The following is a 24,415-nucleotide window of genomic DNA, read 5'->3' on the forward strand; positions in this document are numbered from 1 at the left end:
TGTCTGTGTGTGGATCCTGTTGCCACGCACTGAAAGTCCCCTAGTGTGTTTTCACCTATGCTGCTTTGAAATGGGAGTAGATCAGTGCACACTAGGAAACTTTTAGCAGCAGCAGGGTGCACAAAGACCCTAACTACATGCAAGGTGAGTGTGGAGTAGATTTACACCCCAGCTTGCCACAAACTAAATGTTCGTGTAGCCAAGCCCTTAGATTTTGCCTTAATGTTTTCTAGGGCAAAGAGAAGTTTGTAACAGATGACTAGAACTAGTAAGTTAGGCCTAAGGTTTAGGAAATCCTAGGGAAGGGTTAAGCTACTTAAATATGAGCTAAGAGAGAACAGAATGGCATTCACAGACTTCTGCACCCAAGAGAGATTGGAAATTGTTACAAAGGCTCAAATTATTGTCCCCTCTGCAGATAGTGCAGACAACCCGTCACCACTGATCTCCATGGGTGCGCATGTTTCCCTCTATCACATCATACCCTGTTCCCCTGGACCCCAGTGAAACCCTGCACTGGACAAATGCACAAAGAGAGGGAGCAATAGCCCCCTTTTCTTCCTGTGTATTATAGTACAGACATTTCTTGGGGGGGGAAGAGGTGAATTTTTGTTGCCCATATACATATTTCCCCTCTCCCAATCTCTCTCCCCAAAATGATGGAAGTGTGTGGAGTTCCTTGAAGGGACGAGAGGGAAAAATCACTAGCAGGGGAAAATTTGGGCTTTTATTTTTAATAGTTTAGAGAGGAGTTGCAATTTAAATAGCCTCACCTCATCTTAGTGTAGATTGTCCTTAAAGAGGCTTTAAAAATACCTTAGGAGTTTGTGTGTGTGTGTGTGTGGGGGGGGGGGGGGGGGTGGTCAGGGAGAATGAACCAACCTCTGAACAGCCAAAGACTGGATTTACCTGATCAGAGAAAACCACACATACCTGAAAGACCAGCACTACCTTTAAAAGCAAGAATCTGATGACCAACCTATCAAAGAGGAGCCTAAAGGTTTAGCTAGAGCGCACCAGTACACATTAGTTTGTTCTCTAGGAACCAGTCACATCGAGAGACTTCCAACCCAATCAAAGATACATTACAAAGTCTTGACACTTCAAAACCAAAGTGCAACCAGACAATCTTCTTCAGGTTGTACTTCAACTGAGTAAGAGTAAGGCCTGGTCTACACCTAAAGCGTTTTACTGGTGTAACTATGTTAATCCAGGGTGTGATTTTTTTCCACAGATATAATTATGCCAGTAAAAACCCTAGTGTGTTATAAAGTTATAACAGTATAAGGTGCTTTATAAACAGTACAGTTTATTCTGCTTTGCTGATGATTGGCAATAAACTATACTGGTATAACTGCATCCACATCTGATGGGGGAGGGGAGAGAGTTTGCCACTTTATCTTTGTTAGGTATAATAAAAGCAGTGGAAAATTTTAAAGTGTAAATAGGGGCCAATAAGATTTGACTAGGCTGAAGTTCAAGAAGTTCATAGGGTTATAAAGGAAAGTATGTCCAGTATATAATGCTATTCTGAGATACCCCAGCATGCACAGGCAGCAAGAGTCATAACGAAGGGACTTTCAGCAAGAGCCTTAATCTCTCAGAGGGTCAGGAAATTCTTTTCTCACCCTTTTGCCCATCATATCCTAAATGGCCAAAGAAGCAGCGTGGGGTTTTCAAGGAGTGACTCTCATTTGTCAACAAGCATTCGGCACTACTCACTCATCTCAGCATATGCCGGGTTCTCACTAAGGTTCCATTTTCAAGTGGCTTATGCGTTAGAGGTTTTAAGCCTGTTACTGACCCAAGTAATGTGTATTTTAGATAGTTATAAACTTGTCAGTGGATGGTGTATTGTAGTTACAAAACATGATTGTGAGTGACCTATAGACCAGTTGGACTGTAACAAATTAATAAGCAATTGATGTTGTAATAAATGGTTCTTTGTTAATGTACCCTTAATATAATGTTTGATCCGATTAAGGTTGTTTACCCACAACACTCCAGCTCCTCAGTACAGTGACACTTACCCTCTTTGCTTCCTAAGGCTAGATATTGCTATTATTTGGTTTTCAGGTAGCCTCAAGCCTTTTGTGAATAAAATGACTGAAAGCATATCTGATTCAACTTGCAATGGCCTCCCAAGTTAATGGAGACGAGCCCTTACCATTGGGTTGCCAACTTTCTGATTGTAGAAAACCAAACAGCCTTGCCCTGCCCCAATGCCCTATCCCCGCTCACTCCATCTCCCCTCCCTCGCTCTCCCCCACCCTCACTCATTTTCACTGGGCTGGGGCAGGGGATGAGGGCTCTGGCTGGGGATGCAAGCTCTGGGTTGGGGCTAGGGATGAGGGGTTGGGAGTGTGGGAGGGGGGCTCTGGGGTAGGCAAGGGGGTTGGGGTGTGGAAGGGGATGAGGGCTCTGGGGTGGGCTGAGGGGTTCAGAGTGCAGGAGGGGGCTCCAGGGTGAGGCAGGGCTCCCAGCCGCGCTTACCTCAGGCGGCTTCCGGGAAGCAGCGACATGCTGCTCTGGTTCCTAGGCATGGGGTGGCCAGGGCGCAGACAGGAGCAGCATGCAGAGCATGAACCACCCCCACAGTCCCCACTGGTTGCAGAGCTCCCATGGGAGCTGCAGAGCTGGAGCCCCCCTGGCCGCCCCTCCACCTAAGAGCCAGAGGGACTTGCACGCTACTTCCAGAAGCCGCACAGAGCTGACCACTGCGGCCAACCAGACTTTTAGCAGCCCAGTCAGTTGTGCTGACCCAAGCCGCCAGGGTCCCTTTTCGACTGGACGCCTGGCAACCTTACCAGGACTCTCCAATCTACCCACCACCACCCCAAATTTGGGGATTTTTATAATTCCAATCCAAGTTGAGAAATTTGGGCCTCATCTTTCAAATTAATGCTGAGCAGAAAAGTCTGTCTCCATTTTTAGCTTTCTGCCTGGGAAAGGGAAGCTGGACACTGTTGGTTTTAGGCTATAAAGAGCTGACCTATAGCAAATCCAAGACCAGTTTTTAAAAACAGAAGGGAGTTTGGTTTTTTTAAACCACATTCTTCTCAAATCAAAAGGATGCTTTTATGATTTTTGTCTGGCTACCACAACACTGTAAAACTCCAACTAGAAGGAAAACCAGTGATGATCCAAGCTATTTTATGGAGTGGCATGTTTTCTACTTTGGAGTACAATTCTACTCTGAAGCAACTATAAAAATGGCATTACAGAGCTCTAAGCTTATTACTTCTCAATGATATATATTAAAAGAGGCTCAATTTATAAGTAAAATGGATCACCCGTAATAAAAATTATACGGATAGAGCATAGTTGATGATTCTGTTGATGATGCACCAAGAATCTAGCTCCCTCTCCACAGGTGTTGTAGGACAAAAATAAAAAACAGATTTGGGGAGGTATTTTGTTGGGGTCAAAAAGTTAAGCAGTTATATCTGAAGAACTGAAGGAGACAGATCTTTTGTTTGTGGCATTTTCCGACCACAATTTCCTGTTCTCAATTTGTAACACAGGCTACTAAGCCTAAACAATAAGCATATAATTTAAGCTTGTTACTTGGTGCGTATAAACAACACAGAGTCAGTCAGTTCCACTGTTTCCCCGTATACAGTCACAGTCACTTCCCCTTTGTTTGTGTGGGTTTTTGCATACAGCAACAGGAGAGAGAAAAAAAATTTTTTTTAAAAGGCAAGAACAATACAACTGTTAACCCCCCCCCAGAAGTGACAGGTTGAATCCAGAGATGGTATAGAAACCCAAAGTTAACTTTTTAAACATAAGTTAATTGAAGAATTAAAGATATTAAGTTGAAATCCACTCTACCCGCAAAACTTAGGCCTGTTCCCATAATGGGATCTGTCCATCATAGACACTGTGTTAAGTCTAAACAAAAACAGGAGTTAAACTGATATCCAACTTGATGGCTGAAAAAGAGTTCTAATCCCCAAAGAGGGCACTAGTAATGGCAGGAACTTGACTTTTTAGACTTCTCTTCTTTGCCATTTGTATTAAGGCTACTAAGCATCAGATTGCTTCCTCCAAAATCCATCCCTAGTCAGCTTTCACTTCTTACAACGGCAGCTTCGTCCTCCAGAACTTGCATCACTCCTCAATCCATCTGACTACAGCTAAATTGTTTTCCTTGCATGTTACTCTTACTACATCATCCCTCTTCTTAATCCCTACACTGGCTTCCAGTCATTATCAAATGCAAACTCCCCCTTGTTGCTTTCCAGGCTGTGCCCCTGTATATGTATTCTTGTCTCCTACTGTGGCCCACAACATGCCCTTTCTTTTCCCAACTGCATGCACCTTGACACTCTCCTAGTCTCCACTTCCTTCCTGCACTTGTGTCCCCATGCAACCTCCGTCTTTAAAGTTCCTCCTCTGAGCTCACCTCTTTCTGTTAGCTTTCCAATGCTGAGCACCACTTGATTATTCCTGTAAGACCCTGCTCACACAAAGTCTTTGTTTTGTTTAAATTATATATAAACATACAAGCTATAGTTCACACAAAGGTTATCATGGTATTTACTGTTTTGACTCCAATCCAATTTGATACACTGCTTTTTTGCTCCCTTGCTGTGCATAGCCATCCTGGATTTTCAAATTATTTGGACCAGAGTCCCAGACCTGCCTTATTTTTTCTGTAGAAAACCCATGCACACCTATAATGTTGCAGAGTGGAGTTACTGGATAACTGGGTCATGACAGAACAGATTATTCTGGATAACCAATCTTGAGGAAGATAAGGGGAAGGTGGGAGGAAAGAATAGCTCTATGACTGAGCTGGATGTTAGATGAAAGTTATAAAGCTGAGATGGTATCAGGGCTGGCGCAACCACTAGGCAACCTAGGCGGTTGCCTAGGGCGCCAGGATTTGGGGGGCAGCATTTCGGCGGCGACGCTTCGCAGCGGCAGGATCTTCGGCCGCCCCGGTCTTCAGCAGCATTTCGGTGGTGGGATCTCCCGGAACCACCCCTCTCCTGTCCTCTTCCGTCCTTGGCACCACCTGGGGTGGCAAAAAAGCTGGCGCCAGTCCTGGTATACAACCTATTTCCACCTCTCCTTGAAAACACTTGTTGAAACTTTGCCAGTGGGGTCTTTTATGTTTTTAAGGAAAGTGTTATGTTAATTGAACAAGGAGATATCAGGGTATAAAAAATTACTTATTCCAAGTTTCATTCATTTATCTTGTACAAGAACAAATATACTATGTTAGAAGGTCAGGCAATTAGTTTTGGAGTTAATCACTGAAGTAATTTGATCCTCTTGGATCTCCAGAAGATCTCTTCTGAACTTAAATCCTTCATTGGTCTTGAAAAGGGCATGACCTCCACAGGCACAGGTTGTGAGGGTCAGATAGATACAAGAAACACACACACACACACACACACACACATCCAGCGGAGTCTGTGAGCTTGTGGACAGAGACAACTCCTGTTCCAGAAGCTCAAAGACATCCTAAAAGTAAGGTCTCAAGGTTGGCAGATGATGCCTAGATGGGTTACTTAAGTGCAGTTTCTTCCTTAGAGCTTGCAAGGTATACAGAACGTACTTGTGAGCCTTCTGTATTTGCTGCTACAGAACCAAGCTCCATGATGACCATTACTGACCTCTCCATTACCTCAATCGTATGGAGACTATGGAGCTTGTCACTCCATAAGCACTGCCTGCATAAGATCTATTAGAGCTATGGTTCAAAGAACTTACCAACTCTGAAGAAACCTGTGTAATTAATTTAAAAGTTTTACAAGTCATAACTCCTGTTTAAAAGCTTGCCATATGCTGACAAAGTGGCTAGGTTACATTTCATGAGAGGGATAAGGGAGAGCTCCACTCAACATTGCATCTGAGTACCTTATCAAAGAAAAAGAAAGAAATCTAAGAGAAAATCTCTACTTTTTGTTCCACCCCATCATCATCAAGTGTGTGTTATAAGTTATTGTACCCTGTGAAGGCAAGGGCAGAGAAGTGGATTTTACTTCTCAATTTGCAGGTGACAAAATAAGTTAGTTCTTTCAATCTCTTCAAAATGACAGAGTTCCACAGTTGTGGAACAGCTTCTGAAAAATCTGTCTGAGGCTATGTTTACGCTACAGAACCTACCCCAGCATAACTATGTCAGCACAGTTATAGCCCCTACACAAACAGAAGGGGGTTGTTTGTCAAGGTAGGAACACCACCTCCCTGAATGATGTTAGCTGTGTTGACAGAAGCCCTCTTCCACCAACACAGCTGACTCTACACTGGGGGATTTGTCGGCATAGCTAGGTCAATCACAGGTGCTATTATTGCACACCCCTCACTGATGCAGTATACCAGTATTATTTTAAGCGTAGACCAAGCCTTGTGTGCGCAAATCTCCATCTAGAGGTTGAAAGCTCCATTGTTCCAGAGCAGGGGTAGTCAAAAGGCGGCGCAGGGGCCAAATCCGAACCGCCAGATGCTTTTGAACAGACCGCAACATCTTTTTATTTATGTATCATTATTGTTGTTATTTTTGTATTTTCTCTGGAGTCTGGACCTTGACCAAGAAATTTGGACCTTGACAAAAAATAATTGATTACCCCTGTTCCAGAGGGACATAGCTGTTGCGTGGGTCATGGACTTGAAGTGAAGGACCATCTCACTTTACCTTTCTGTGCCTCAGTTTCCTCTCCCACCCTTTGTCTGTGGCATCTATTTAGACTGCAAGCTCTTAAGAGCAGGGACTGTCCCTTACTATGTGTATGTAGAGGTATTAACATAACATGGCCCCACCCTCTGTTGGAGTTACAGTAATACAAATAATAAACTTGCTGGGATTAATCATGTGCAGGGCTTTTGAAGATAAAGGACTAAACCCTTCAATTAGGCAAATTAACAAGGGATGCAGAGAGCAGACTAGGCTGATGTGTGCCAGAACCCTTGTGATTTAAAATTAATGTCAGAATATAGTGCCCAAGAGAAGGCCTATGAGAACTCCTGGATACTTTCCAATGCCATATGAAAGGTGTGTATGTCTCTGGATAAGTGGGTTTGGGAGGAATGGATCAAGGGAGAGAGGGACTCTTCCACTTTCATTCAGATGGCATTAGAAAGTGGTCATTTACTATGCGCCTAGGCTCCTTTTTCAAAGCTTATTAAAAGCTCACTGCACTCTGGAGTGCAAATCCCTAGAGCTGCTAAAATTTGAAATGAATGCCATTTAGTGATGTATATTTGATTAAAATCAAGTTTGGGAAATTAATTTCGAGGGAAAGGAAGTGAGACTGTGGCAGTGCATTGCAGTCAGTAAAAACCAGAGTATTTCCACAGCTGTGAGCATCATAGTGCTGCACGGAACAGAATTAGGAGGAGAAAGATGGAGGGGGGGGGAGGAGGGGAAAAGTATCAATAATAATTTTTGGCTACTACTTGACTGTTTTTTCCAGGCATCACTAAATGGCCATTCCTCATTTAGGGCTATCCAAAAGCATGCCCTGCCCTCCCCACCTTAAGAATGTGAGTGTAGAGTAAGTCGGTGTGGTTTTGAAGGTGGGGAGGAGGGACAAGAAAACTACCAAAACATTTATCTCAATCTTTCCACTGGTACAGAAACCAAAACAACCTCTACCCCCACATATGCATGCCGATATACTGCCTTGGGCCAAGACCAGACGTGATACTGTGAAGCATGTAGAAAAGTTTTGAGATTATTACGAGCAATTTAGGAACATGTCTGATTTTGAACAGACTAAAACGTCTGGCTCACTATAGACAAGGAAAGAAAATCACGGATAAGAAAATCAAATAAAGGTTTTGAATGGACTGAGGTTGAGCCTTAGTAATGGCATCACTATCCACAGCAGTATGACTTTTCAAGCTTCTGAGATGCATAATGCATATTAGAAAAGAGTCAGCCACTGTTTATTACAATCACGTTTAACCCTACTTTGCTTTGGAAATTTATGGCTTGGAAAAAAGATGTTTTCTTTCTCATTAAGCAAGTTCCAATTCCAGAGTGTTATTTGCAAAGTTAATGCAATGCCTACTGTACTGCAACTGCATTTATTGCAATAAAATGGTAGGACATTACAGGGAATTCTTGAACCAAAGCCAAGACTAGTGGCCATTTTACACAAGTTACTATTCAGAAGTCAGTCTACTGATTTTACATTTATTTAAATGGCAAATTAAGTTAAAACTGCTAGAAATCTAACTACAGATAATTTCACATCAGATTGCTCAGGGCAATATACTGCAACTGTGCTCCTGACTTTCCTCTACATTTTACATGGAATTCAAGTAAGTACACTGGAAGTTAACATATCAGTTCAATTGACCACAAGTAGTATTTTGATTCAGGCTCTACAGCCCCTGACTAAGTCAACAGCCTTCACCATTACACAAGGCAGAGAGAAAATATTTTATAAAAATGCTTGGGCTGTTTTTTTTTTTTTTTTTTAAATATTTTTGCTGAATGTCTCTGCTCTGTGAGAACTCTTTCCCCCCCCCCCCCAACTTATTTGAGTGGCTTAAGGAAGGGGTTCTCAACTTTTTTCTTTCTGAGCTCCCCCCTAACATGCTATAAAAACCTCCATGGCCCACCTGTGCCACAACAGCTGTTTTTCTGCATATCCAGTAGATTAAAAGGCAGGGCTGGCATTAGGGGGTAGCAAGCAGGGCAATTGCCTGTGGCCTCACAACACAGGGGGCCCTGCCAAGCTGAGTTGCTTGGACTTTGGCTTTAGCCCCGCCCGGCTTGGGTTCGGCTTTTTGCCCTGAGTCCCAGGGAGTCTAATACCAGCCCTGCTCTCTGGTTTATTTTGGCGGCCCCCCTGAAACCTGCTCCCGGCCTCCTAGGGGCTCCCGGACCCCTGGTTGAGAACCGCTGGCTTAAGGAAGTCTGTTCTATATTTGTCAGTACACTTTAAAGAGGCTGGCTGTTTTTCATACAATCATAGAAATGTAGGACAGGAAGGGACCTTGAGAAGCCATCAAATCCAACCCTCCACGCTATGATACTACAATAAACAGATGAACTAAGTGCTCTGTCACAAAGTGGATCAGACACACGCTGAAGAAAGGAAGAAGCCTCCAAAGTCCAGTCTTACCATTAACCATAGTTTTACTGGAATCATGGCCTCTGTAAACAAGGGTGAGTGAGAGATACAAAATAGTACTTCAAAACATGGTTCAAAGATTTAAGTCACTTGATTTTTTTTTTTTTCATTTAAGTCAGGTTGAGGCTTTGTAAAACTAATTTTAGCACATGAGCTATTGCAACTTTAGATAAACAGAACATGTATATTATAATTCATTATAAATTTTAAACTGCCACTACTAGTAGGGTATTGTCTTTGAATATTGCAAGACTGCTATAAGCAAAAAAACAAAAAATATTGAAAATTAAAGCCCTGATGCTGCAAACACATACACTTACTGTAAAAACTGACAGTAAATGTACTCACATGAGTAGTTCCATTGTCTTCCATGGGACTAGCCAAGTGCTTAAACTTAAGACATGTTTAAGAGCTTGTCTTCACTCTGGTGCTAAATCGGTGCCACTGAGATTGATGCAGCGGATTTGATTTAGCGGGTCTGGTGAAGACATGATAAGTCGATGGGAGAGCGCTCTCCCGTTGACATAATTAATCCACCTCAATAAGAGGCAGAAGCTATGTCGATGGGAAAGCATCTCCCACTGCCGTAACGTAGTGTAAATCGATGTAAGTTATGTTGCTTGGGGGGGGAGGGATGGTTTTTTTACACCCCTGAGCAACGTCACTTACGTCGACTTAAGCGATAGTGTAGACAAGCCCTAAGTGTTTGCAGCATCAGGAACTAACACTAAAAACTCAGTACATTAAAGTTACTGTGAACATTTTTTATATACAGGCCAAAAATTTAAAGAGCCCCTAAGGGCTTCTGAAAATCTCAACTTAAGTTGTTTAGGAGCACAAGTCCAACTGACTTCAAACCCCGATGAAGGAATTTAGCCTAATCAAAACACATCCGCTTTTCTGATTTGTGGAAGTGCAATACATCAGAAGGTGGTGATTGTTGCAAATATAGCATTCCCTCTCCCAAGTTATTTTTAGCATCGGTTCCCTCTTTTTAACTCTCCCGCATACCATGCTTTCTATCTCTCTCCCTCACTTCCTTCACTTCTTTTCCTCTAACTTCTTTCCTCTCTCACCCATTCCGGCTGCTGTGCTCCCTGGTTCCCCCATCACACGTAAGAGAATTGGTGGCTCCATCTGGTCTGCTCCCAGGTCCTTCCAACACCAGTGCCTGGGCCACGCTGTTCCCTAGCTCCATTCCAAGTAGCCTGTCACTATGCACAAGTGGGATTGCCCAAGCCCAGATATAGAATTTCAAGACAAAAATTTGGCTCTGTAAGCTAAGTATTTTTAAGGGGCCACTCATAAGTGTGGTTAAGGCCACACACCCCACTACACTGATGAGGAACAGGAATCTATAAGGCCTTATTATCTATATTCAGAGTTGCACCAGTTTAACTAAAGGTACAGTTTAAAACCAATTTACAAGCCTAATGTAAACACCAAAATAAGGGCAGTAAGAGGTGTGAGCTTCTCAGGGAATTCCCTCACCTGGAGGGAAAAGAGGAGAGTATGGTTGAACGACCATCCTCTTCATATCTTTAAGATTGGGTGGAGAACCCTTGAAAGTTCAATATTCAAAGAGGGAAAGTGCCAGAATGAAACTACACCCTATAATTAGGGGAATAACTTAATTAAGTGGTACAGTCATCCTTGAAGTGGGGGGGAGGGGGCTGTAAGGGGGGAAATTAAGAGGCATCTGCTTAACTACCATTTTCAGTAGCTAGCCAAACTGATGTTAGTACAATCTTCATGAGCTTGATCTCTCATGTGCAAATTTCCTAGGGATTCATAGTCCTCTGCCTGGGTCACAATATGCCTGTATACCTGTGTTTAAAAACCAGAGTCTTTAAAACAGCTTTAAGGCAAGGGCACCTCAGTCCAATTCTAAGGTAGATCATATGAAATTGACTGAGACATTTAACTCAAGACTCCTCATTAGATAAACTTATTTTCAGTGGCTGCATTCACCCCCGCATACCTATCCCCCTCCCACCCCCGCAAGTTGTGCCCTGTATGAGTGAACCCTCTTTTAAGAGCTAAGAATTATTAGTTAGGCTTGTGGAGGCATGGAGTTACCCCGATTAACTGTTCCTCATTAACTACATGTGTGGACACTCTTTGGACTTGTCTACAGAGGGAGAGCCTGGATTAGCTGTTGCAGAATAAACTATTCCACAATAGACCCCCGTATGGACAGTCTTATTCCACAGTAAGTGACTTTGGGCAATTTAGCTTAATTCATTTTGGAACTAACCTAAACAGGAACCGAGGTGCTCTTATTCTGGAATAAGAGTGTCCACAGATGGAGTTACTCAGGAACAGCTACTGTGTTATAACTTCACATCCTACCTTAATCCACATTAACAGTTCAGTTTCTCAGGGTACCTGTTTCAGGGCTTGTCTATGCTCAAAAGTTAGTCACTTTATTCTCCCACCCATTCACAACAATAATTGTGGATGGATGAGAATTACACTTTGGGCTGGGAATAAGAGTGTCAACACATGGAGTTAATCAGGAGCAACTATTACATAAAAAGGAAGTACTGTATTAAGAGAAAGACATTTAGTTTAACTATTGATGTTAAAGATCTAATTTGTCTTCAAGACCCTCTGGCTACTGGTCATCAGGGAAAGGTGGATGCCTCCTGCAAGTGGCAGTGGGGCCACTCAGGAACAAGAATTCCTTTCCCAAGTCCTCACTTCAGAAACAGTGCTAGTCAGTACTGAGCTGCATGGTGCACCAAGACATCTCACTCCTCCATGCCACTCTCCCCTAGTGTCTAGCTAATTCCAACCCCTGCCCTCCCACTGCCACCACCACCACACACCTTCCCAGAACATGGACCAGCTGCAAGTGCAGGTTAAGTCTCTAAATTTAAACTTTGTTACTATAAAAGTCAGTTTAAGAATGAAGGACCTTCAGCCTCTTAAGAGTTTTGAGACAAAAAAAATCCCTTATTTTATTTGACTTGAGGGCTAAAACAATCTATCATTTTATCCTAGGACACATATATGAAAATATGGATTCTCCTCACCAATTATTTGTACTGCAGTAGCACCTGGAGACCTTGTTCAGGTTTCAGAGCCCCGTTGTTCTAGGCACTGTATACACAAAATAAGAGACTGTCTCTGCCTCAGGTTTCAGAGTGGTAGCCGGGTTAGTCTCTGCCTCAGTGGTTGAGTCTTCACTAGGAAAAAAGGTGTTTTGTTACCTCCTGTGTGCTAACCTGTAACTTCACAGTGAAGACTAGTCAGTCTGTAGTTTTTTTTACATGTGTTAGCAGATCAAGGTAAGCACCAGGGTGTAGCCTAGTGTTTACCTCTACCAGCTAACACATCTAAAAACTACAGACTGCCTAGTCTTCTCTGGGAAGTTACCTCCTGTTAGCTAACAGGAGGTAACAGGAATACAGGTTTTTCCCTAGTGAAGACAAGGCCAAAGAGCTTCCAGTCTACATACTTTTCTTTCCTTTCCCCATTCCCAATTCACTGACACCACCCTAACTCTTTATCTTCTACAAAGCCTGGTAAAATGTAGATCTAGAAGCTAATCCTAACGGTCAGTAAAGTGGTGCTGTGCTGTACCACAGAATGGCTAAGAGCTCCCTGCCAGTCCTCATGGTTAAGCTAAGGAGCTTTTAAATTGAGCACCTCAGCTGATCTCGGCTGCTGTGGCACCACATGCAAAGAGAAGTGCTTTCTACCATTTATAGATTAAAACACATGCCTTAAATTGCATACATGAACAGATTATCCATCTGTGCAAATCACAGAGCATTGAGCAGCCCACTGCTGAGCAAGCAGGATACTGCACTATGATCTAGTTGAAGTGTTTGAGTAGTTTTACAGAGTAACTTCATGTAGACTCATCCATTCCGGTAATCCAGACTTCAGGTAGACACCATTATGTAAAATACTAGAATTTGAATTCATAATTTGTTTACCAGATAAATTTTTGTTCCCAGCTTCCCATCCTCCAAACCCAAGTTAATGGTTAGTGAATATCAGATATGGAATCACATTTTACAGTTGAGATATGCAGAGACTCTGAATCCAAAGACTTTCAATCTCTCTCTCTCTCTCTCTGCAGGAGATTATAAATCTAGGTGTTCCCCAAAATCAAGTGTTTTGATTTGGCTAGTTATAGGGCTAGAATTTGTAGTTTGTGCCTGATAAAAATCAGAGCTTGTATTCAAGGACATCTCTACATAAACAGATTACTAGTGAGGTATATTTTACTGAACACATGCAGTTGTCTTTTCCCTTCTAGTACTGCATTTACTAATGGAGCTCTCTTTTCCAGGTTTCACTATTACTGCTAGTCTGCATGTCAAAATGGCATTTCCTGGATTTTGATGGTAGCTTTTTGATTGGGGGGGAGGAAGGAAAGAGAAAAGGTGTGGGGTGTTGGCTGAAACTTTATTTTTTTAAAAAAATCCACTATTTAAAAACCATACACATGAAGTCGTACAGTACCCAGACCTAATTCCCTTTGAGTCACATCTGACCTTATTCCCCAGACATTTACAATGAACCTACAGCAGTGTCTATTACCTTCCCTTTGTTGTACTCATGTTTGTTCTAGAGTCCAAAACAGAAGATTTGTATTTAGTAGTGTAAGCAGCCAAAATACAGATGTTCTCTGACTGTTTAAATAGAAGCCACAGGGAAAGGAAATTAAGTTTGAGAGTGCTCCCTGGCTTTCGCTTCTGTTATCTTGCTCCAAAGGGATAACATAACTTTGGAGTTCCTGGGCACATGGCACTCTGAGAATAGGGTGACCAGATGTCCTGATTTTATAGGGACAGTCCTGATTTTTGGGTCTTTTTCTTATATAGGCTCCTATTACCCCCCACCCCCTGTCCCAATTTTTCACACTTGCTGTCTGGTCACCCTATCTGAGAATGCACTATTAAGTATGTCCCAGAGAGAAGCTGCCAGCTTCAGGTGAAGATTCCACCAGCAAGCAACAGGAGTTTAAATTCCAGGGGAAAAATGTGTCTTAATTGTGTGTGTCTGTTACCATGGGAACTTACATACACAACTGGTTCCCCTCCCCCATGTTAAAAAGCAGGCTACCTGGTATGCTTCTATTACATTACTGTAGAACTATGGGTAGAAATTGAAGTGAAATTCAATTAAAAAAAAAAAGAACTGAGGATATTCAATGGGATGAGAAGTCTGGAAAGCAGTAATATTCATATGCAACAAGGCTGATAAAACATCATAGGCTAGAGGCAAGTTTGCAATGTGTAATTGTAGCCCCCCCCCGCCCCCCCCCCCGCAAAAAAGAAAAGGCCAGCTCTGAGCTGCATACAGAACTCTCTCATCAGAGCTACACATGCAGTGTATGTAACACAGCATACATGTTCAAACTAAAGCAATACTTCTTAGATTAGGATTTTCTTCAGCAGTTACTGAAGATGTCTCTTTAAAAGTATACAATTAAGAAAGACTAAAGTCTTGGTTGAACATTACACATCACTTTCTGCTTGTAATCAAATCTAACTAGCCTATGGAAAACGAGTCTCCCAAGGTAAATGACGAGGAGTCCGGTGGCACCTTAAAGACTAACATTTATTTGGGCATAAACTTTCATGGGTAAAAAAACCCACTTCTTCAGATGCATTAGAAGTGAGGTTTTTTACCCATGAAAGCTTATGCCCAAATAAATCTGTTAGTCTTTAAAGTGCCAACAGACTCCTTGTTGTTTTTGTGTATACAGACTAACATGGCTACCCCTCTGATACTTGACACCAAGGTAAATGGAACATCAATCGTCTGCACTATAGGAAGCAATCTTAAAATCCACTGCATGGGGTAGCATATTTCCCCCCCCCACACACACCCCTTTTCTATTAGGATTCTACCATAGTTTGCTGGCATTCATTTAAAATTCAAGTTCTAGAAGGTCAATTACTTTCTGGGAGTTTGGTTGCCTCCCCCACTCATACAATTATGTGAAGTTAGCAAATGTCTATAGAAGTCACTACCTGGCCGTTTCTCAAAGCCAGGCTTGGGAAAAGGTGGTTAAATGGAGCTGACTGGCAGGTATGGTATGTTAAAACTGGACTTGAAGTCCCGCAGGCCTTGGGTGAGCCTGCCGCCTGCGTGTTTTGTGTTGAACTAGGCAGGCCGCCAGCAGCTGGCTACTACCCCACTCGCTGCTCCCGGGAGCGCTGCCACCCAGCAGCCCCACCCTGGGATTATTGGCACGGCGACTAGGGAGAGGGTGGGGTCGGGGAGGAGAAAGGCAGGAGGCTGAGACGACGGAGAGACACCCCCTTGAAGATCCACTACATTCTCCCCCCAGCAAGTTTCTCCGGTTTGGCTGTGTTTACAAATCAACACAAACGGGGCTGACCGTGCTCGCACCCTGTGAGACGGGGGAGGAGGTATTCAGGGGGTGCAGAGAGGCAGGAGAATCAGGGTCCCGACCCGTCTCTCCCCAACGGGAAGGGAGAGGAATGGGGAGCGGGAACTAAAGGACGCTGCTCTGGAGGGCGACTCCTCTCCACCCCCACTCGGAGGAGACGCCCACGCCCGGGGGCAGGACCAAGGTGCGACGCTCCCAACCAGCCACGTTACGGCTGGCGGGGGGGTGGGAAGAGGCAGGTTTGCGGGAGCGCCCCGCAGGGCGGGGGTCTTCCCTCGCGTCGGCAGCAGGGAGCGGAGACTTCCCAGGGTGCAGCCCGGGGGCTCGGGCGAGGCTGGGCGTAGCCTGCGAAGAGCGGCCACACGAACGCTCGCCGCGGGGCCGAGCCCGGACGCCGCCCGCTGGGGCGCCCTGCCCAGAGAGCAGCGGCCCCTCGACCCGGGAAGCTCCGGCACCGCTTGGCTAGCCGGCCCCGGCAGGGAAAAGCCGGACCCCCCCGCGGGGCGACCGACTCTCCTCTTCCTCTAGGGGGACCCACAGCTTGGGGGGCACTGACTCCCCGCTCCGGGGCAACACGGGGAGCTTGGATTCACGCCACCATCCTTCCCTCCCGAGCCGCACCTGGCCGGGTTCCTGCCCCAGGGGTGGGGGCCGCCCCGGTGGCAGAAGGGGGCACACGACGTGGGGGGCGCGCTGGGCTCTTACCCAGAAAATGAAGTTGAAGCCGAAGAGCAGGTACTTGATGCACTTGGTGCCTCCTTTCACTGGCATCGTGCTGGAGGGTGCGGACCGGCTGGGGCCACTGGGCAGCTGCTGCGGGGCTCGGCGGACGGAACGGGACACGGCGAGAAGACTTTCAAAAGTGCCACTCCTTAAATCCGGGTTTCCGTGCAGCAGTTCCGTGCGCCTCCCCAAGGCTGCCCAGCCCGGCCCCCTTTTCCATTCCTCTGACTGCCCTGCCCCTCTCCCCACCCTCTAGCCCTGCCCCTCTGTACCTGCCCTGCCCTCTGGCCAGTCATGGCTCCCCTCCCACTATCCCTGCCTTGCCTCTCTCTCTCCTCTCCCCTTCCCTTTCCTTCCCTGCACCTGCCTCTCTGCGTAGCCATCTCTGCACAACGTTATGCCACCTTTGTGTGCCCTCCTTGTGCTCTCATCCCAGCTCCTCTGCCTTTCCCTGCCTCCTTGCCCACTTTTCCTCTGCATTGCCTCCAGTCACTTCTGTCCCTACTATCTCCTCTGCCCCGGAGCTCTTAGCCTCTCATCTCCCTCTGCCCCTTCCCTCTCCAACAGCCTGTTGGCCTGCCTTTGCTATGGTGTCCACATTCTACCTCATCCTAGACCCTGGTCCCACCCCCACCTGACACACACAGATCAAACAGCAAACAAACCCCCCAAACATGACATTGATTTTCATGCTCAAGGGGAATAGCATCAGCAGTACTATAGGAACAGCCGCTGATTCAGAAACTGAGGGACAGCATCTAAGTGGGGTGCTGTCCCTGAAACACTGGATCTCTTCTAGGATAGAGGGCACCCTGGGAAATGGTTCAGAGGCAATAGGGAATTTAGCTAACAGAGATGTAAGTGTAAAGCTTGAGATTGTCTTTTGTTTATTTTCTGCCTAATTTGTATGTGTTAGCTTTCCCTTCCTATTTCATCTTTGACTCTGTGACTTTTCTATTAAATAAACCTTTTGTTTGTTTTTACCCCAAGCAAATCTGTGGTGTGTAAACTATATGGAGTGTGTGTGCCCAAGTGAACGGATAATTGGGGCAGGTTTCACTCCTTCATGGGCGATGACCCCGAGGAGAAAAATCAAAGTATCTTGTAGTTATAAACTTGGGGAGATGGATTTGGGGGGACTCAGGCCTGAAGGCGTTGCTGAGGTCACCCTGCAAAGAGTAATTAAGTTGCTGGAAGCCAGGGGTGAGACCTTTATGCTTGTGGGCTGGTTACTTATGTCAGAGCTCTGAAGCACAGCACTATAGCATTAAACATAGCAACAGCAGCAACAACCTCTCAGCAATTGTACAACTAGACACATATCTTACTACTCATCTAAGAGGAGAATGATGCACAGCGTGAAAAGCAAAGATGAGGTGGCTATGTGCCACTGTTGCTCCAGGGGCATGTCAAGGGCGAGTTCTCTTCTCCTCACCTCTCCCTCCCCAGAGAAAGCAGACTCTTACCACTTGTTTACACTTTTAAGTTATTTCAGATGATGTTTTTGTGCTTTAATCAAGGAATAGCTATTCTGAAAATGGTGTTTATACTGGTTTGTATCAGCCATATGTAGCTACTTCACTTTTGAATCATTGCATCCACACAGCATTGTGCTTTTTTGAAACAAGTGCATGACATTCTTGGCAGAAGTCCCATGGTGCAATGTTCTGCCACTAGGCTTTGTGCATTCTGGGACTTTTCTTGCACATTGTGGGATCAGTTCTGGAAGGCACGGGAATTCTGGGGTGGGAGGTCAAACTAAAAAATTCCCATAATTCCTTTCCTATCATCCAATTATTCATCAGGCTTTACAAACAGGTATAGATGAACTCTCAGATTAGTAAAACTAGAAGGATTCTTTCTTCTTATCAACATAGGAAAAAGACCTCTCAGGCTTTGACACCATGTCAAGCAGAGCAGTATACACTGCCTTTACTGCAAAGTTCTAGAAAATTAAAAAATTAAAAATCTACTCCTCTGAAGCATTGCTTCCAGGTCCATCAAGCTTCCTCTAAAAATGATTAGTGCTCATTAGTCAACACAAAATCCCAAGAAAGTGTTATAGCGCTCACTGGGAAGTATAAATAAAAAATCACAATGAACTAGGTTTTCATAGATCCTGGCACAGGAGGATTACTTTAGCAGACTACTTTAGCATGATGAAATATGCAAAACATTGGCAGATCCTTACCGAATGCAGACTTAGACCTTGTCCATACTAGATGAATTCATGTTTAACTAAATTGTTGTAGTTAAACCAATGCAAACTCCTAATGTAGGTGCAGTTACACCAATGTAACCCTTGCTTACATCTTAAATCAATAATTTACTAATACATGCTAAACTGATGTAACTAAAAGCTAAACCAGTTTAAGTGCATCTGTATTAGGGGTTTGTATTAGTTTAACTAGGTTGATTTTAAATAAACTTAGTTGAACCGGTGTACTCTTCTATAATGGATAAGATTAGTTACTACAAACTGTAAATAAAAACAGAGGGGCAGATCCTCATCTGGTGTGAATTTGCCCTTGCCAACAGGGCTGGATTAGCTTTTTGTGGGCCCAGCACCAAACATATTTGTGGGCTCTCATTGGAGAAAAAGGGCATGTGATTGGGGGAGGGGGGGGTGATCTGCAGAGTGAGGGGCCGGTTGGGGATAATGAGGTGCAGTGCAGCAGGAGTGGCTCCACTCAGCCCAGCACAAGGGCACTGTTTACAAACCCACAACTGCTAGGCGCACACTGGCCCGCCCAGCTCTGCACTGCCAGCGTTCCCCTTCCACACTGCCCCCCGCCCAGTGTCCTGCCTTTATGCCCAGCACCCCCTGACCCAGAGACGTCCAGCACAGATCCCTATGCCCAATGCCCCTAGACCTGCTGAACCTGACCCTGACACAGCACAAAGGCCATGCCTGCCACAGAAACACCCTGGGGCCCTGCCCCTTTTGCACCAGGTACACCAAATGTGGGCAAGGAGGCTCAGCCTGGCAGCAGGAGGGACTTAGTGTGGGGGGATCCAGATGGAGGAAAGAGGGTTCTGTGGGGGGCAGTCTGGGTGCAGGCAGCTCAGTGGGGGATCTGGATGCACAGGGAGGTTCCAGGTGCAGGGGCAATGGGAGTCTGCAGGGGGGACCAAGTGAAAGTGGTTGGAGCTCAGCAGCGGGGGTTCATTTGGGTGGCGGTCCAGGTGCAGGTGGTTGGGGCTCAGTGGAGAGGGTGTCTGGGGGGGACTCATCTGGGTGGTACAGATGTAGGGGAGGGGGGGCTTGTCAGGGTGAGGGTTTGATGGGCCTGCTTAACAGGGGATCCCCAGCTGCTGCCAAGGGGATCCACATGCTGGGCCCCCACTTTCCCTATCTCCTTCTCTTCCCCATCCCATGCCCCTTCCTCACCACTCCATCTCCTCCCCATCCCACCCCCTTCCTTCCCCACTGCCTGTTTTCCCCAGCCCCTGCTTCCCCCAGCCCCTTCTCTTCTCCATCCCATGCCCCTTCCCCACTGCTCCATCTCCTCCCCAGGCTTGGAGGGCAGGGGGGAACTGCCCCCCAGCATGAGCCAGCGGAGCAGGCTGGGAACGGGTTGCTCCACTTCCTGCCGCCCGGTGATTGCAGGGCCGGCCCGACCCCACACTCACAGGGCGGCGGGAAGTGGAGTGACCCGGCTCCAGCCCGCTCTGCTCTACTCCCCTGGCTCCCAGCCTTGGGAGTGGTGGGCAGGGGGGGGACCGCCCCCCAGCACTCACCGGCGGAGCGGGCTGTGTCTGGGTCGCTCCACTTCCTGCCGCCAGTGAGTGCAGGCCCGACCCTGCTGCAGCCCTCAGGGGAAGGGCTGGAGTGGGGGCGGGGCGGAGCAGGGGCGTGAAGAGTCAGGGCTGGGGCGGAGCAGGGGTGGGAAGGCGGAGGCGGGGTGGAGCAGGGGTGAGGGCTTTAGGGAAGAGACGGGGCAGAGCAGAGGCAGGGGCAGCTTTCCTGGCCAAGTGAGTCGGCCAGGGGATCAGGCTGGTCAGGGCCCCTTCTGATTGTGGGCCCGGCCCCATGGCGCCACTTGCGCCATGGTAAACCCAGTACTGCTTGCCAAATTGCCATTGGAGTTAAGGCAATTTACACCAGCTGAGGATCTGGGTCTGACAGTCTGGGGGTCACAAAACACAGTGGAAACCCAAAGAGGAGTGATTGAAATGCAAATAAGAACTCTTTAGAATAAGTGACCCCAAAATTTAAAGGATGGTAAAACTGAATATTTTTCAGAACTGTCCAGGATAAGACTTAACAATGTGAAAATAATGTGACAGAGGAGAGACTGCAATGGAAAGAGATTTCCTATATCAGTTTCCAAATATGAAGAAAAATAAAAATAAGAGAGATTCTCCCATTAGAAAGCAAGAAAGAAAAATGCATAACACTGGGAGTAATTAAAGAGTTGGCAGAAATGATCACCATAATATTTAGCCAGAAATGAACAATGATAGTAACTGGACACATAGGACAGAACTCCACTACTGCAGGACCTGTGATCTTGGGGGTGGAGCATAGGGCTGTAAATCAGAAGACCTGCCTTTTGTTCTTGACTCTGTGGCTGATTCTTTGTGTGTCTTTGGGCAAGCCACTTAACCCCTCTGTGCCTCAATTTTCTCATATAGTCAATGTGGATAATATTGACTTTTTACCTTTCTAAAGTGCCTTGAGAACCATAGATGAAAAACACTATATAAGAGCTAAATATTATTACAGTAAAGCCTCAATGTATTTTATGTTAATTTGGACAAAACTTGTATGTTTTGAAATGCCAATAAATATTTAGACTATGGATCCAACTTGCAGAGACTGCTAATGGCTCTCTTTTCCTCAGCCACATTTCCCTTTGTACCTCTTCTCCATATGCTCTCCCACACAGAGACACTCACCACTCATGCATACTTATCTTCCGGTGCCTGTTTCTCTTAAAAATGCTCATCCCTCTTATGTACACTGCCCAAAGCAGATGATATCTTGTGTAGCTTTGATATTTGAGGGAGGATGTTAATTGCAAGGTATTTGAAGTCCTGGAGGTACCAGTCAGCCTGAAATTCTGGCTGGAGAGGAGAGGCTCTGGAATTTCCCAGAGGCATTGCTTTAGGTTATGTCTATACTTAAACCATTACAGGAGCGCAGCTGCAGCACTGTAGCTGTGGCACTGTAGCGCTTCATTATGGACACTCACTACAGAAACAAGAGGGGTTCACCCATTGCTGCAGTTAATTCACTGAGAGCTGGTAGTTAGGTAGATGAAATGGGTTAGGTCTGCTTAATTACGTCACTCAGGGGTGTGCACTTTTCACATACCGGAGTGATGTAGCTGCGTCAGCCTAACCTTTTAGTGTAGTTCTGGCCTTAGACTTAGGCCTGGTCTACACTGGGGGGGGAAGAGTGGGGATCGATCTAAGTTATGCAACTTCAGCTACGTTAGTAATGTAGCTGAAGTCAACGTATTTAGATCTACTTACCGTGGTGTCTCCACTGCGGTAAGTTGATGGCTGATGCTCTCCCGTTGACTCCACCTGCGCCTCTCGCCCTGGCGGAGTACTGGAGTCGATGGGAGAGCGCTCGGCGGTCGATTTATCACGTCTAGAATAGATGCGATAAATCGACCCCTTCTGGATCGATACCTGCCTGTCGATACAGCGGGTAGTGTAGACAAGTCCTTAGCGACATTGAGCCCAATTCTCCTTACATAGCTCCCACTGAAGTCAGTAGGAGTTGTACCTTTTTGATTCAGGGCAAGATTGGGCCTGTTGGGACAAATTCTGCTTTAAGTTGCACCAGTTTAAATCTGGAGTAACTCCATTGACTCATTAATTTAGCTCAAATGTCTGTTTGAGAAATTTGATTGATTTCTGCAGTTCTAGGATGAATAGCAAGATATTGCCAGTGAACAGTGTGACTGTACACTCATTTCCTCTGAGTTCCATTCTCTGGTCTGATAAATGGCACCAAATTTCAGTCGGTAGGGGCTCAGTGAAAACAGGAAGAAGCCCCATCTTGCCTCATGATGTAATTCAAAACTGTCAGACTATGTCCTGTTTAAGAGACAGGCTTCTTTGGGGGTTATAGAAAAAAACGTAATTTAGGAAATACATTCATGGCCAAAATTGAATTTCTCAAGGACTTGAAATAATAATGGCAAATGGACAGATTCCTCAGTCAACAGCACCTTCTTTCACATTGAGGGTGAGGAGAAGGCCTTCAAGTTTCAGCATGGTCTGTGTTATGGTATATTCATACAACTTTGTTTCGTTGATCTTTCTAAACTGAATCTGAACTGGTCTGAATGAATGTTTCAAGGTGAGACATTCATAAGGTCTTACATGATGATTATGTGCATTTAACGGTGATATTGGTGGTAATGTTTCCTGCTCTCTGCATTTTTTGTTTTTTTTTTTTTTTTGTTTTCCTCCCCAGAATCACTGTTATGGTCCTATCATAGTGGCTTCAAGGAGAGTTGCTAGGGAGAAAGAATGACTTACCATCAGGAGCTTCCATGGAGAAATCTTGATATTCAGAAATTTACCAAAATCAACTCCATAACCATCTACACTTGAAGACTTGCTAATTTTCATGGGCTGATAGCCTGATTATTTTGTCCTATGTCACTGTTAGACTAAATAAATCAGAAATACTCCCATGGGGGTCAGTGTTGCATAAGGACACTCTATTGTTGAATAAATGGGACTTTATTTCAGAATAATTACCCTGCTCACAAAGGCCTGGTCTACACTAGGCGTTTATGTCGAAGTTAGCGCCGTTAAATCGAATTAACCCTGCACCCGTCCACACTGCGATGCTATGTAGTTCGACATAGAGGTCTCTTTAATTCGACTTCTGTACTCCTCCCCGACGAGGGGAGTAGCGCTAAATTCGACATGGCCATGTCAAATTAGGCTAGGTGTGGATGGAAATCGACGCTAATAGCTCCGGGAGCTATCCCACAGTGCACCACTCTGTTGACGCTCTGGACAGCAGTGCGAGCTCGGATGCTCTGACCAGCCACACAGGAAAAGCCCCGGGAAAATTTGAATTTGAATTCCTTTTCCTGTCTGGCCAGTTTGAATCTCATTTCCTGTCTGGACATCGTGGCGAGCACAGCAGCACTGGCAACGATGCAGAGCTCTCCAGCAGTGATGGCCGTGCAGTCTGGGAATAGAAAGAGAGCCCCAGCATGGACTGATCGTGAAGTCTTGGATCTCATCGCTGTGTGGGGCGATGAGTCCGTGCTTTCCGAGCTGCGATCCAAAAGAAGGAATGCAAAGATCTACGAGAAGATCTCTAAAGACATGGCAGAGAGAGGATACAGCCGGGATGCAACGCAGTGCCACGTGAAAATCAAGGAGCTGAGACAAGGCTACCAGAAGACCAAAGAGGCAAACGGACGCTCCGGATCCCATCCCTAGACATCCCGTTTCTACGAGGCACTGCATTCCATCCTCGGTGCTGCCGCCACCACTACCCCACCAGTGACCGTGGACTCTGAGGATGGGATACTGTCCACGGCCGGTTCCTCGGACATGTTAGGGGACGGGGAAGATGAGGAAGGAGATGAGGAGGGCGAGGCAGTCGGCAGCTCTCACAACGCTGATTTCCCCGACAGCCAGGATCTCTTCATCACCCTTACAGAGATCCCCTACGAAGCGTCCCCAGCCGTTACCCCGGACACAGAATCTGGTGAAGGATCAGCCAGTAAGTGTTGTAAACATCTAAACATTTATTTTTAACAGAACAGGAATATTAACAATTAAAAGAATGGGTTGTTCATGATTAGTGTGCCCTAGGCGCTTAACGGTTTAGTAAGGGGCAGTGCAAGTTTTGAAAAGAAATCTAGCAATGTCCGGTTTTCAGTGATTGTCCTGCACAAGCCGCTCTACTGTTTATTCCCTGCTACTGCAGCTACAGTAAAATGCGGTCTATGTGTCCGGGGATAGAGCAGTAATCCTCCTGGGACATCTCGATGAAGCTCTCCTGGAGGTAACTTGAAAGCCGTTGCATGAGGTTCTTGGGGAGAGCGGCCTTATTGGGTCCTCCGAAGTACGACACGTTGCCGCGCCACGAGATTATCAAGTACTCGGGGATCATTGCTCTGCACAGCAGGGCGGCATACGGCCCTGGTCTTTGGAGGCTTTCCCGGAGCATTCTCTCTTTGTCGCTCTCGGAGATCCTCATCAGGGTGATGTCGGCCATGGTGAC

General features: G+C 45.7%; 1 protein-coding gene across 1 annotated transcript in view; it reads right to left on the minus strand.

Annotated features, from left to right (window-relative positions):
- Positions 1 to 16,447, minus strand: part of CD9 (CD9 molecule) — a 40,519-nt gene extending 24,072 nt beyond the window's left edge. The window contains exon 1 of the mRNA XM_005296576.5: positions 16,183 to 16,447. Within this exon, the coding sequence (XP_005296633.1) occupies positions 16,183 to 16,248 (66 nt within the window). The 5' untranslated portion in view covers positions 16,249 to 16,447. The remainder of the gene's footprint in view (positions 1 to 16,182) is intronic.
- Positions 16,448 to 24,415: the final 7,968 nt, after the last annotated feature.

This window comes from Chrysemys picta, chromosome 1, assembly GCF_011386835.1.
Source record: "Chrysemys picta bellii isolate R12L10 chromosome 1, ASM1138683v2, whole genome shotgun sequence".
NCBI classification, from domain to species: Eukaryota; Metazoa; Chordata; order Testudines; family Emydidae; genus Chrysemys; species Chrysemys picta.